The 13254-nt window shown below is 36.8% G+C and overlaps 1 protein-coding gene across 1 annotated transcript in view; it reads right to left on the bottom strand.

Moving 5' to 3' along the window:
* The window catches only part of LOC107550130 (signal peptide, CUB and EGF-like domain-containing protein 3), a 51325-nt gene extending 40354 nt beyond the window's left edge, over positions 1-10971 (bottom strand). The window contains exons 1-3 of the mRNA XM_016231358.1: positions 10938-10971; positions 6722-6868; positions 1609-1725 (exon numbers count right to left, since the gene is read on the bottom strand). Of these exons, the coding sequence (XP_016086844.1) occupies positions 1609-1725; positions 6722-6868; positions 10938-10971 (298 nt within the window). The remainder of the gene's footprint in view (positions 1-1608; positions 1726-6721; positions 6869-10937) is intronic.
* Positions 10972-13254: the final 2283 nt, after the last annotated feature.

The following is a 13254-nucleotide window of genomic DNA, read 5'->3' as shown; positions in this document are numbered from 1 at the left end:
AAAAACACACACACACACACACACACACACACACACACACACACACACAGATAAAAAGTGTCTTTTTCTTATGAGCATCAGTTTCTGTCGCTCACTAACGGTGATATTGGCATTCAAGTTCAGTGTGAATAAACGTCAAAGTATGAAATATTCATTTTTTGTGTTTAAAAAAACATTTGGTGAATCTCACAACAAATATCCAGATCATATTATAACTCCCCCCCACCCCACCCCACCCCCAAAAAAAAGAGAGGGAGAGAGCGAAAAACAAAATATTTATACATTTGAAAAAATTTAATAAAAATGATACTAGATTTTTAAATATTTTTTAAATCGTATACATTTATAAACAATATATTAAGAATGTATTATTTAAAAATAATTTATTATTATTAGTAGTAGTAGTACTCTGAATATAAAAAATACATAATGAATCATCATATAATCTTTTTTTTCTTAGAAATTAAAATTTAGCAGCACATGTAATTCAGACTTAAACAGATGCAAGTCTGCTGTTTTGCTAGTCGTTCATAAATCACGGCTCAGTAATACAGAGGCCTGCTGTGATTGGTTGCAGTAATGCAAAGCAAAGCTGTGATTGGCTAAAGAGGTGCACAGAACAGTTGTGATTGGCACACACATACACACTTATTATTCAGGTCGTAAAGCTGCTGTGTGTCATTTTTGGGATGTTAAAACACAAAAATAATGCTTAATATGCAGAAACCACTATAAAGAAACAATCCTTATTTTCACAAATGACGCTAATGGCTCATAAATTACACACTGCAGCTTTAAACAGCATTATGACCAATCAGTGTTTTTTAATAAGGTGTAAAGTTGAAGGGAAATGTGTTCAGCGAATCAAGCAAGCAAGGTTAAACAGAAAAATAAAGTTGACTAGAGCAGGAAAGCACATAACTCTTCACATTCAGTGAACTTGATTTCCTAAGTTTGATATATGGTCAAATGCATCAAGTTCATATCTCATGCGTAAGTGTCTTTTTGCGTTCAACTTTCAGTTTAGAGCTCCCACGATGCCTGTAAATCCTCCTCCGTGACTAGACTAATGGAAACACTAACATATGTATGTAAATGACGCTTAACTAAAGGACAATGTGCTCACTGTAAAACACTAGAGATGCACAGAACACTCATTTCTCACAGTACGCTCTGAACGTCGAGTGAAACTCTGATATTTGGTTCCACCTCATAAAATCAAGCCAAACTCTGCACTTTACAGAACATTACGTTCAGAGTTTCCATCAGAAGTCTCTTAAACCCAGCGCTTTTGCTTTAACAATGTCTGGAGTTCACTAGGACGTCAATGTGAAATCAGAATCAGCCCTGTGTACTAAATGAATCCTTTAACAACTCATTAGTGCACATTATTTGTATATGATCTTCCATCAAAACTTAATTATATCTAAAACTATTTTCTTTTTGGTTGACGTCACCGATCACCCTTATTTTTTATCATCTACTGACCTATCTAGTCATCTAGTTTTTCCAATTTCCTTTGGATAAAACTAGTAAAGACTGTTAGATGTCTTGACTGCAGTTGCAGCAGCTGGCCAGGTGGAGTGGTGTGGTGTAGAGAGAACTCACCTACACAGGTCTTCCCATCAGAGTGAAGCGCAAACTTCATGTGACATGAACATCTGGGCCCGTGGTCCATCTCCTCACAGATGTGCTGACAGCCGCCATTACCATAGTTACACGTCACTAAACCGGAACAACAGAATGAGAGATTAGAGATCACTAACCATTTCCATCCATCATTCTGTCCATCCATCCATCCATTCATTCATCTATCTATCCATCCATCCATTGTTCTATCCATCAATCCATATATCTATCCATCCATTATTCTGTCCATTCGTTGATCCATCCATCCATCCGTTGATCCATCCATCCATCCATCCGTTCGTCCATCCATCATTCCATCCATCCATCGTTCTGTCAATCCAATCATTCATTCATCCATCCATTTATCTATCCATCATTCTGTCCATCCATCCATCCATTGTTCTGTCCATCCATTCATTCATCCATCCATCCATGTACGCATCTATCCATCCATTGTTCTTTCCATCCATCCATCCATTCATTAATTCATCTAGCCATCCATTCATATCTATCTATCTATCTATCCATCATTTTGTTCATCCATCCATCCATCATTCTGCCCATCCGTTGATCCATCCATCCATTCGTCCATCCATCCATCATTCCATCGATCGATCGATCCATCCATCCATCCATCGTTCTGCAAATCCATCCATCCATCCATCCATCCATCCATCGTTCTGCCAATCCAATCCAATCCAATCATCCATCCATCCATCATTCTGCCCATCCATTGATCCATCCATCCATCCGTTCGTCCATCCATCATTCCATCATCCATCGTTCTGCCAATCCAATCATCCATCAATCTGCCCATCCATCCATCCATCATTCTTTCTAACCATCCATCCATCCATCCATCCATCCATCCATCCATTCATTCATCTATCTATCTGTAGCGGATTAGCTCATGGGGAAATATGAATAATTAACCATAACTAATTATGATTAATTATTAATATTTTAGATCCACTGTAGATATTTAGCTGACCACTCAGGGTCAACCGTCTTGTCAATTCTAAGAACGTTAATTTCCTGGTTAAAGGAAATAACTTTCTTACTGTACAATTCTATAAGTTTGTAACACAAAGTATGAAATATTAATTTTTTGTGTTTAAAAAAAACATTTGGTGAATCTCACAACAAATATCCAGATCATATTATAACTCCCCCCCACCCCACCCCACCCCCAAAAAAAAGAGAGGGAGAGAGCGAAAAACAAAATATTTATACATTTGAAAAAATTTAATAAAAATGATACTAGATTTTTAAATATTTTTTAAATCGTATACATTTATAAACAATATATTAAGAATGTATTATTTAAAAATAATTTATTATTATTAGTAGTAGTAGTACTCTGAATATAAAAAATACATAATGAATCATCATATAATCTTTTTTTTCTTAGAAATTAAAATTTAGCAGCACATGTAATTCAGACTTAAACAGATGCAAGTCTGCTGTTTTGCTAGTCGTTCATAAATCACGGCTCAGTAATACAGAGGCCTGCTGTGATTGGTTGCAGTAATGCAAAGCAAAGCTGTGATTGGCTAAAGAGGTGCACAGAACAGTTGTGATTGGCACACACATACACACTTATTATTCAGGTCGTAAAGCTGCTGTGTGTCATTTTTGGGATGTTAAAACACAAAAATAATGCTTAATATGCAGAAATCACTATAAAGAAACAATCCTTATTTTCACAAATGACGCTAATGGCTCATAAATTACACACTGCAGCTTTAAACAGCATTATGACCAATCAGTGCTTTTTAATAAGGTGTAAAGTTGAAGGGAAATGTGTTCAGCGAATCAAGCAAGCAAGGTTAAACAGAAAAATAAAGTCGACTAGAGCAGGAAAGCACATAACTCTTCACATTCAGTGAACTTGATTTCCTAAGTTTGATATATGGTCAAATGCATCAAGTTCATATCTCATGCGTAAGTGTCTTTTTGCGTTCAACTTTCAGTTTAGGGCTCCCACGATGCCTGTAAATCCTCCTCCGTGACTAGACTAATGGAAACACTAACATATGTATGTAAATGACGCGTAACTAAAGGACAATGTGCTCACTGTAAAACACTAGAGATGCACAGAACACTCATTTCTCACAGTACGCTCTGAACGTCGAGTGAAACTCTGAGATTTGGTTCCACCTCATAAAATCAAGCCAAACTCTGGACTTTACAGAACATTACGTTCAGAGTTTCCATCAGAAGTCTCTTAAACCCAGCGCTTTTGCTTTAACAATGTCTGGAGTTCACTAGGACGTCAATGTGAAATCAGAATCAGCCCTGTGTACTAAATGAATCCTTTAACAACTCATTAGTGCACATTATTTGTATATGATCTTCATAATCTTCCATCAAAACTTAATTATATCTAAAACTATTTTCTTTTTGGTTGACGTCACCGATCACCCTTATTTTTTATCATCTACTGACCTATCTAGTCATCTAGTTTTTACAATTTCCTTTGGATAAAACTAGTAAAGACTGTTAGATGTCTTGACTGCAGTTGCAGCAGCTGGCCAGGTGGAGTGGTGTGGTGTAGAGAGAACTCACCTACACAGGTCTTCCCATCAGAGTGAAGCGCAAACTTCATGTGACATGAACATCTGGGCCCGTGGTCCATCTCCTCACAGATGTGCTGACAGCCGCCGTTACCATAGTTACACGTCACTAAACCAGAACAACAGCAGGATTAGAGATCACTAACCGTTTCCAACCATCATTTATCCATCCATCATTCTGTCCATCCATCTATTCATGCATCCTTCTGTCCAGCCATCCAACTATCATTCCATTTATCAATCCATCATTTTGTCCATCCATCCATCATCCATTCATGCATCGTTCTGCCTATCCATCCATCATTTTGTCTATCCATCCATTCATTGATTTCTGTCAATCCAATCATTCATTCATCCATCCATTTATCTATCCATCATTCTGTCCATCCATCCATCCATCCATTGTTCTGTCCATCCATTCATTCATCCATCCACCCATGTACGCATCTATCCATCCATTGTTCTTTCCATCCATCCATCCATTCATTAATTCATCTAGCCATCCATTCATATCTATCTATCTATCTATCTATCCATCATTTTGTTCATCCATCCATCCATCATTCTGCCCATCCGTTGATCCATCCATCCATTCGTCCATCCATCCATCATTCCATCGATCGATCGATTGATCCATCCATCCATCGTTCTGCAAATCCATCCATCCATCCATCCATCCATCGTTCTGCCAATCCAATCCAATCATCCATCCATCATTCTGCCCATCCATTGATTCATCCATCCATCCATCCGTTCGTCCATCCATCATTCCATCCATCCATCGTTCTGCCAATCCAATCATCCATCAATCTGCCCATCCATCCATCCATCATTCTTTCTAACCATCCATCCATCCATCCATCCATCAATTCATCCATCCATTCATTCATCTATCTATCCATCCATCCATTGTTCTATCCATCAATCCATATATCTATCCATCCATCATTCTGTCCATCAGTTGATCCATCCCTCCATCCATCATTCTGTCAATCCAATCATTCATTCATCCATCCATTTATCTATCCATCATTTTGACCATCCATCCAGCCATCCATTGTTCTGTCCATCCATTCATCCATCCATCCATCCATCCATCCTGTCCATCCATCCATGTATGCATCTATCCATCCATCGTTCTTTCCATCCATTCATTAATTAATCTAGCCATCCATCCATCTATCTATCTATCTATCTATCTATCTATCTATCTATCTATCTATCTATCTATCTATCTATTTTGTTTCATAATTAATCAATGTAATTAAACAGATTAAACTGGCAACCTTGATTATTATAATTTTGAATACTGTTAATGTAAATACTTAATATTGTACATGTAGTATAGTTAATATATTACAGCTTTATAATCAGGACAAATCTTTTATCGTTTTTTTACATTTAAAAAAAAAATCTTTTTACTTGTATTGAAATATATTACTTTGAGTGTGTGGGAACTATACCTGACATTCTTTGCAGATAAATTCTATATTTATTAATATTTATTATATTTATTCATCACATTTATTTCTAATTATTCATATTTTATGATTTCATGTTTCCTATAATATTTCCATCCATCCAGCCATCCATTGTTCTGTCCATCCATTCATTCATTCATCCATCCTGTCCATCCATCCATGTATGCATCTATCGATCCATCGTTCTTTCCATCCATCCATCCATTCATTAATTAATCTAGCCATCCATCCATCCATCTGTCTATCTATCTATCTATCTATCTATCTATCTATCTATCTATCTATCTATCTATCTATCTATCTATCTATCTATCTATCTATCTATCTTGTTCATCCATCCATCCATCATTCTGCCCATCCATTGATCCATTCATCCATTCGTCCATTCGTCCATCATTCCATCCATCCATTGTTCTGTCAATCCAATCATCCATCAATATGCCCATCCATCCATTATTCTTTCTACCCATCCATCCATCCAGCCATCCATTGTTCTGTCCATCCATTCATTCATCCATCCATCCTGTCCATCCATCCATGTATGCATCTATCTATCCATCGTTCTTTCCATCCATCCATCCATTCATTAATTCATCTAGCCATCCATCCATCCATCCATCCATCTGTCTATCTAGCTATCTTGTTCATCCATCCATCCATCATTCTGCCCATCCATTGATCCATTCATCCATTCGTCCATCCATCCATCCATCGTTCTGCCAATCCAATCATCCATCCATCGTTCTGCCAGTCCAATCATCCATCCATCCATCCATCATTCTGCCCATCCGTTGATCCATCCATCCATCCATTGATCCATCCATCCATCCATCCGTTCGTCCATCCATCATTCCATCCATCCATCGTTCTGCCAATCCAATCATCCATCAATATGCCCATCCATCCATTATTCTTTCTACCCATCCATCCATCCATCAAAAAGCACCATAGAAAAGCATCCCTCAAATGCTTCTATTATTCCCATGGAGAGTGTGTATGTAATTTATCTTGCTGATAAACTTTGATTTGACTCACATTTACAGTCACGGCTGTTCTTGGTGAGCTGAAATCCAGGTCTGCACTCACAGGCGATGCTTCCTTTGGGCGTCTCTCTGCAAATGTGGGCACAGCCATGATTTTTATCCATGCAGGTGGGCACGTCTTTAGTTCCATTAAAACGCACTGCAGAACATAAAGAAAGAAGAAAACATGCAACCTTGATGAATAAAAGTTTAAGTAAAGTTCATTTATTTCCTTAAAAAAAAATTACTGACCCCAAACTTTTGAACAGTAGAGGATATGTATATTAAAAATGAAATACATTCTGATTGGCTTCACTCAAAATTTTCACTCAGAAAAAAAGTCTGAAAAACGTGGACATTTTAAACTTTTGACACTTCCGGTAAGGAAACATTTAAGCTACTCTCAGGAACAGTAGCTTTAGGATTTCCTTCAGTTTACCCACAAATCTGAGCCCAAATACACACACATACAGTACACAAACATACCTGTGAACGTACAGTATACTAAAATATACATACAAGTTTGACTTGCAGCATATACAAGATTCACAGCTCTGTTTAAGAGCGTTTGAATGTCTGGTTCTGCTCGGTGAGAAAAGTACCAGTCGTTAAGAACCAGAGAAACAGCCCAAACCCAGGTGAGCGTTGCTTTTCTTTGCCTGACCCCAGATCAGAATCATGTTCAGCAGTGTTTGAACTGTAAGAGGAGAATGAAAGCACCCCACTGACTTCAGACGCCAGGACGCATCTGTGTCAACAGACCCGCGGCACCCTGGGAAAGCAGCAGAAAGAGCCGCGGGGAGCTGAAGGGAGCGTATGTATCCAAGGTTATAAGAAAACAGCTTATATCACATTTATCTGAAAGGTGTCACTTATATATGCAACCAAACCTCAAGAAATAAACTTTACAGGAAAAACATGTCAAGATAAAATGATTTGTTCATGAAAGCAATGAAAAATTAAATGGAAAACGGCAATACTCTAAATGGCATTTTGCTACGGTTTATTGCATACTCCTCTATTTAGTAAAGTATGTGAAATTATAATATTTCAAACACTAGTATGATATATTATATTATATTATAAATTGACTATTAAGTATAGCAAGTGCAGGAAGTCACAAAGTCTCATGTCATTTAAAAATAAATAAATACATAAATGAGCCCAGACACCAACAGCCTAGTAGAGTTAATTATTTAAATACTTAACTACAAATTAAGCTAATTAGTAATGGTATAAAAAATAAAAATACATGTGTCAAAATTCATTCAATGCATTAAATATTTAGAATATTTTTAGATTTAATTAAAAAAACTGCATTTTTCAAACATTGCCTAAAAAGGACACATCAAAAGGAGTGCTTTAAGTTAATTGAACAAAACTCTAATAGTATCTATTAAAATAACCCTGGTCCAGTTTTAATTCCAGAAAAACATTTATTGTGCATTTTAAATCTTCTGTAAAACTGCTTTATTGTTTGCAATCCAATTAAAGAAACGCTTTTGAAAGTGGATTAGACTGAGCACCAAAACAGCAGTAAGGGGCGTGTTCACTCATGATGAGGGAGTTGCCAGTGTTGCATAGCATGTTCATGACTTTGGGGGCGGGTCTATCGAGATCCTTTTGGGTAGGGGCGTGTTTGTTTTTGTGATTTCAAATATCAACAGTGTTTCTCGGAAATCGCTTACTGCAACTTTAAATAATGGCTTTTTTTTTTTTTAAATGTTTCAAATAATGGCCAATATGATTTTCAGTTCATTTCATCACATGGAAATGAAAACTCAAGAAGGCACTGCATTATGGGATACAATGGTCTCTGTTGCACATTTCGGCAATGCATGCATGCATGCAAAAAATGACAAATATACATACTACAGAATTTATTATTATTTTTTTTTTTTAAAAGGTAGCATGCTATTCCCAGAATAGCCAATGAATGTAAATTTTAAATGTGCATATCTGTGAAATGTTTATTCAGTCAGCTTGTAGGAGTAACTAGTATGTGGTTTTTTACAGTCCATCTCTGAACAGGTTTGGTCAGTCAAAATGCTGCTAATAAAATTGAACAGCTTAAGCCTCAAATAATAGCACTGAGAGCAGAAATAAAAACTTAAAGGCACACACACACACACACACACACACACACAGACCCTGAGGCCAGTATTTTAGCAGAGCTTTTACAGGAAACCTTTCCCCTCCACAGATGAAAACCGCTGACAAATGTGGACAGAGGGGCGACAGGACTGAACGTTTTGGTTTCAATTAGTAATTCACAACCTTTCACATCTGCCGGCATCACTTTGATTAATTAGAACCTTTTGTTTTCCATTTCTACTGCCAGAAAACAAAATCTGACCATTTTTTTATTCTCGTGCTCTTGGGAACCGATGTGTGAGGAACGTTCTAATTTCTCTAATTCATTCCCTGGGTCTAAATCTCTTCACTGCAGCCATGAATGATGATGTTTCAGTGAGCATTTGAGCGGCATCACCCTGCTGAGACGCCTTGACAAGCTTTGAGCATTGAGCATAAACAGAACAAATTTCTGTAAACCACCGACTGCATGAATCCAGATACATGAGTTATTTTCACATGACTCATGTTGATGGTGCGAAGCATTAACCCATCAATCACTGAGTTCAATCATTTCAACTTTAACAGAGTTCAATCATTTCAATTTTTTGTTACTGACCTTTCAAAGCACAGTCAATTGTGGGATAATTCGAATGGCATGCATTTTTTATTTGATGAGCATGACAATGTCTATCATTTGCACACACAGTAAGTTAATGCAAAGGCTTTTCTCATTAATATTAATTAGGTTATGCACAAATTATTTAAAATGATAATGTACTATTTTTATGCATAAATAGTCTCAAGTACTGAAATGGAGATCTGGCATGCGACCAAATCAGGCAAATGTTTCAGTAAGTTTGTGGTCAGTACGATTTTTTCCCCCAAGAAATTAATAGTTGTATTCAGCAAGGATGCATTAAATTGATTAAAAGAAACAGCAAAGACATTTATAATGTTACAAAAAGTTTCTCTTTCAAATAAATGATGTTCTTTTTGACTCAAACGTTCTATTAATCAAAGAATCTTTTTAAAATAATCACAATTTTCACAAAAATATGAAGCAGCATAACTGTTTTATCCTGCCACAGGATAAAAAAATAAAAAAAGGTTTCAGTTTCTCATAATTCTGAGAAAAATGTCAGAATTGTGACAATTTCAGAATTTCAAGCTATATACTCTCAATTACAAGAAAAAAGTCAGAAATGCTAAATAAATTCACAATTACGCTTTTACTTTTTTTATTTCATGCCAAAAAAATGGGATTACGAGATGTAAACTCAGAATTGCAAGAAAGACAGTCAAAATTCTGATATGATATATTGTAAATTCTGAGTTTATATCTTACAATATTTTTTTTTCAGAACTGTGAGAAAAAAGTCAGAATTGTCTCTATAAGTGGCAACTATTTAAATGTTTTTATTTCATGGTGGAAACAGGCTTCCATAGTTTTCAACATTGAAAATAACAATTTGTTTTCTTTTCTTTTCTTTCTTTCTTTCTTTTTTTGAGCAGCAATGCAGCATATCAGAATGATTTCTGAAGGATCATGTGACACTGAAGATTGGAGTAATGATGCTGAAAATTCAGCTTTACATCACAGAAATAAATTACACTTTACAATACATTCAAACATAAAACAGTTATTTTGAATTGCAATAATATTTCACAATATTGCTGTTTTTACTGTATTATTAATCAAATGAATGCAGCCTTGTGAGCAGAAGAGACTTCTTTGAAAAATGTTCAAAAAAATCTTACTTATTGTACATATTTTCACCATTTACTGTGTGTAAATCTCATAAAAACACTTTTGTCATGATTGTATCTTTCACACTTTTCATGAGGAGGTCAAAGTAGCCTATAATGCTCAGTATTGGGGAGTAGCGATGCTACTAACGTAACTACATTTTTCAGCAGCTTGACAATAGCTCAGCTACTTTTAACACAATGTAGCTTTTCCCGTAGCTAACTACTTTTTCCAGCAAATAGCGGTGTAGCGCAACAATATTCTATTTTGTGAACCTGCAATGGACTGAAGCAGCGCAGCGTCTTCTTACAAGATCACATACTAAAACAGAGCATAACCGCCATCTATTGGTGCTGTACAACACGCAGTGTCAGTAGTAAAGTAGTTCAGTCACAGCAATATTTGCCTGTGTCCATATTAGGGATTTCCTGGGACGTCATGAGTTCTATTACCGTATTGGCCCGAATATAAGACGACCCTGATTATAAGACGACCCCCCTTCTTCCAGATGTACCTTTTGGAAAAAGGATTTTTAAAAACCAAATCTTGTTTTTTTCTCAGTAAAACACATTATTTTCATATTGCATATTTTTCCTATTTAAATTTTTGTTTTGAAAGTATGGTAAAAACTGGTCAAATGTACCAACAATCACATTTAAAACTATTGGCACTTTTCCACTGCGTGGTATGGCTCGGCTCGGCTCGGCACGGCACGGCTCAGTTTGCGTTTCCACTGCAGTTTAGTACCGCTTTAGAGTGGATGGGATTATTCACATGCCGTTATAGTTGTGCCACCTACTGCCGCGACTCCTGAAAAACTTTTTCATTCTGCGTCACCCCATCAAGCTCTCGCTGGATCCGCTCCTCTGCTCGTTCAAAACAGTTGCGTTCGATCCTTCGCTGGCTGTGCTGATTTAAATCTAGCGGTTCTGTTGTGTTTGTGTCGCAAGTTCAGTGACGCAGGTAGTGACGATTCTCTCCGGCCAATCCGTGATCAGCAGAGTTTACACGTCACGTTTTGGTAACGGTACGGTTCACTTGGAACCTCAACCGAGGTGGTACTAAAAAAAGTACCAGGTACCAAGTACTATACCCAGTGGAAAACCTCTCAAAAGTGAACGGTACCAAGCCGTACCGTGCCGTACCATGCAGTGGAAAAGCTCCATATGATGCATATGTGGAGTTGATGCATATGTAAAACAGACATTACATGTATTTCTCTCTAAAGAAATTTGAAGTAAACATATACTGTATAAGCGGTTAGTCAGAATTCAGAAAAATTTCTTGCTATAACGCAGCCATCTGTCACAGTATTTTTGAGAAAATGCTTCTGGGTGCTTAATTTAAGTTACTTAAATAAAAATATCATTTTGTTATTGCAATGCTACGTTTGTTGCAATTTTGCACTTTGACTTTTGACGGTCTGAGATATTTGAATATTTTGTGTAACAAAACAGTCTTTTGATTGTATAGCATTGTTGAAAAATAGCAAATATTTTACTTAAAACATTCCTCACTAACGCTTATTCAGTTATTTGTAATAAAGTAGTTTCAATGTAGCTAGCTACTTTTTGGTAGTAACTTGTAGTGTAGCTAGCTACGTTTTCAAAAGGGTAGCTTGACTGTAGCTTAACTACTTTAACTTACGAGTAGCTTGTAGCTTATCAAGCTACAGTGTCAGAGTAGCTTCCCAACAATGATAATGCTTGCGTTGAGAAGTCATTTAAAAGGCCTTTATGGGAGCAATCAGAGCAAACTGAGAAAGAAGCTTTGAGAAAAGGTAAAAAAAAGTGCAATTAACTTGACGCAGACCTCTAAAAATGAGATGTAAATCATATTCAAGTTCAAAAACAGTCCAGAGAGAGCGAATCATATCACTTACCGAGGATCGACTAGAGCGCCTTTCTACTCGGGACTGCAGACCCATTCATCACGGCCGGGTCAGGTTCGGGCTAATAAACGGACCCAAAAGAGCAGTGAAATGCTCAAGTGCTGATACAATGAGCCTTTTTTCCAGGCCGAGGTGTAGCCCACCCTTTGAGGCCGGCCTGAAACTCCCTGACGAATTCCTGCCGTTTTTATCATTACGAGCGTTATTCTAATCTCTCTCGAGACTCCCAGCTTAAAAAAAATGGAGCTGAATGATCAGAAATAGGGAGAAATTCACACAAGCATTCGGAAAAACGATGGGAAAGCCATTTGAAGGGAATAAAAAGTGGGAGCGATTAGGGTCTGCACTATCACGGCCGGCCTGTTAAAACAAATACAAGCCTGTTAAACACATCTATACGGCGATACACGGCGAGACACTTCATTGAAAGACGGCCAGAGATGTGAGTTTGAGGCGAAACGAAGAGGATTTAGCGGTGGAGCACTAAAAGCAGCATTTAATTCAATTTTCCCAGATCAAACGGTTATAATGCACACGCTCCAAAGGATTTTCATGGTTATTTATAGAACTTTAAAAACTCTAAAATGTTGCATCTTACATCATGATTGAATTACTGTAATTACAAGACTTAAAGTCTTAAAGAACAAAGAAAGTGCATCAGATAATTAAATGACATATTAAACTTTAACTGTTGAATTGCCATTTTTAACATGACAGTGGTTGAGCGAAAGAACACTGAACTTAAGCCTGAAAAATATGATTGACTCTGTACTGTTCAGTTAGTGAGAATTATTCAAATGATCACTGATTCAGTGGTTCGGGGGCATTTTTA

This window comes from Sinocyclocheilus grahami, unplaced genomic scaffold (assembly GCF_001515645.1).
Source record: "Sinocyclocheilus grahami isolate Dianchi unplaced genomic scaffold, SAMN03320097.WGS_v1.1 scaffold389.1, whole genome shotgun sequence".
In the NCBI taxonomy this organism is placed as follows: Eukaryota; Metazoa; Chordata; class Actinopteri; order Cypriniformes; family Cyprinidae; genus Sinocyclocheilus; species Sinocyclocheilus grahami.
The sequence above is the reverse complement of the archived record's forward strand: the minus strand, read 5'-3'. Positions and strand labels throughout refer to the sequence as shown.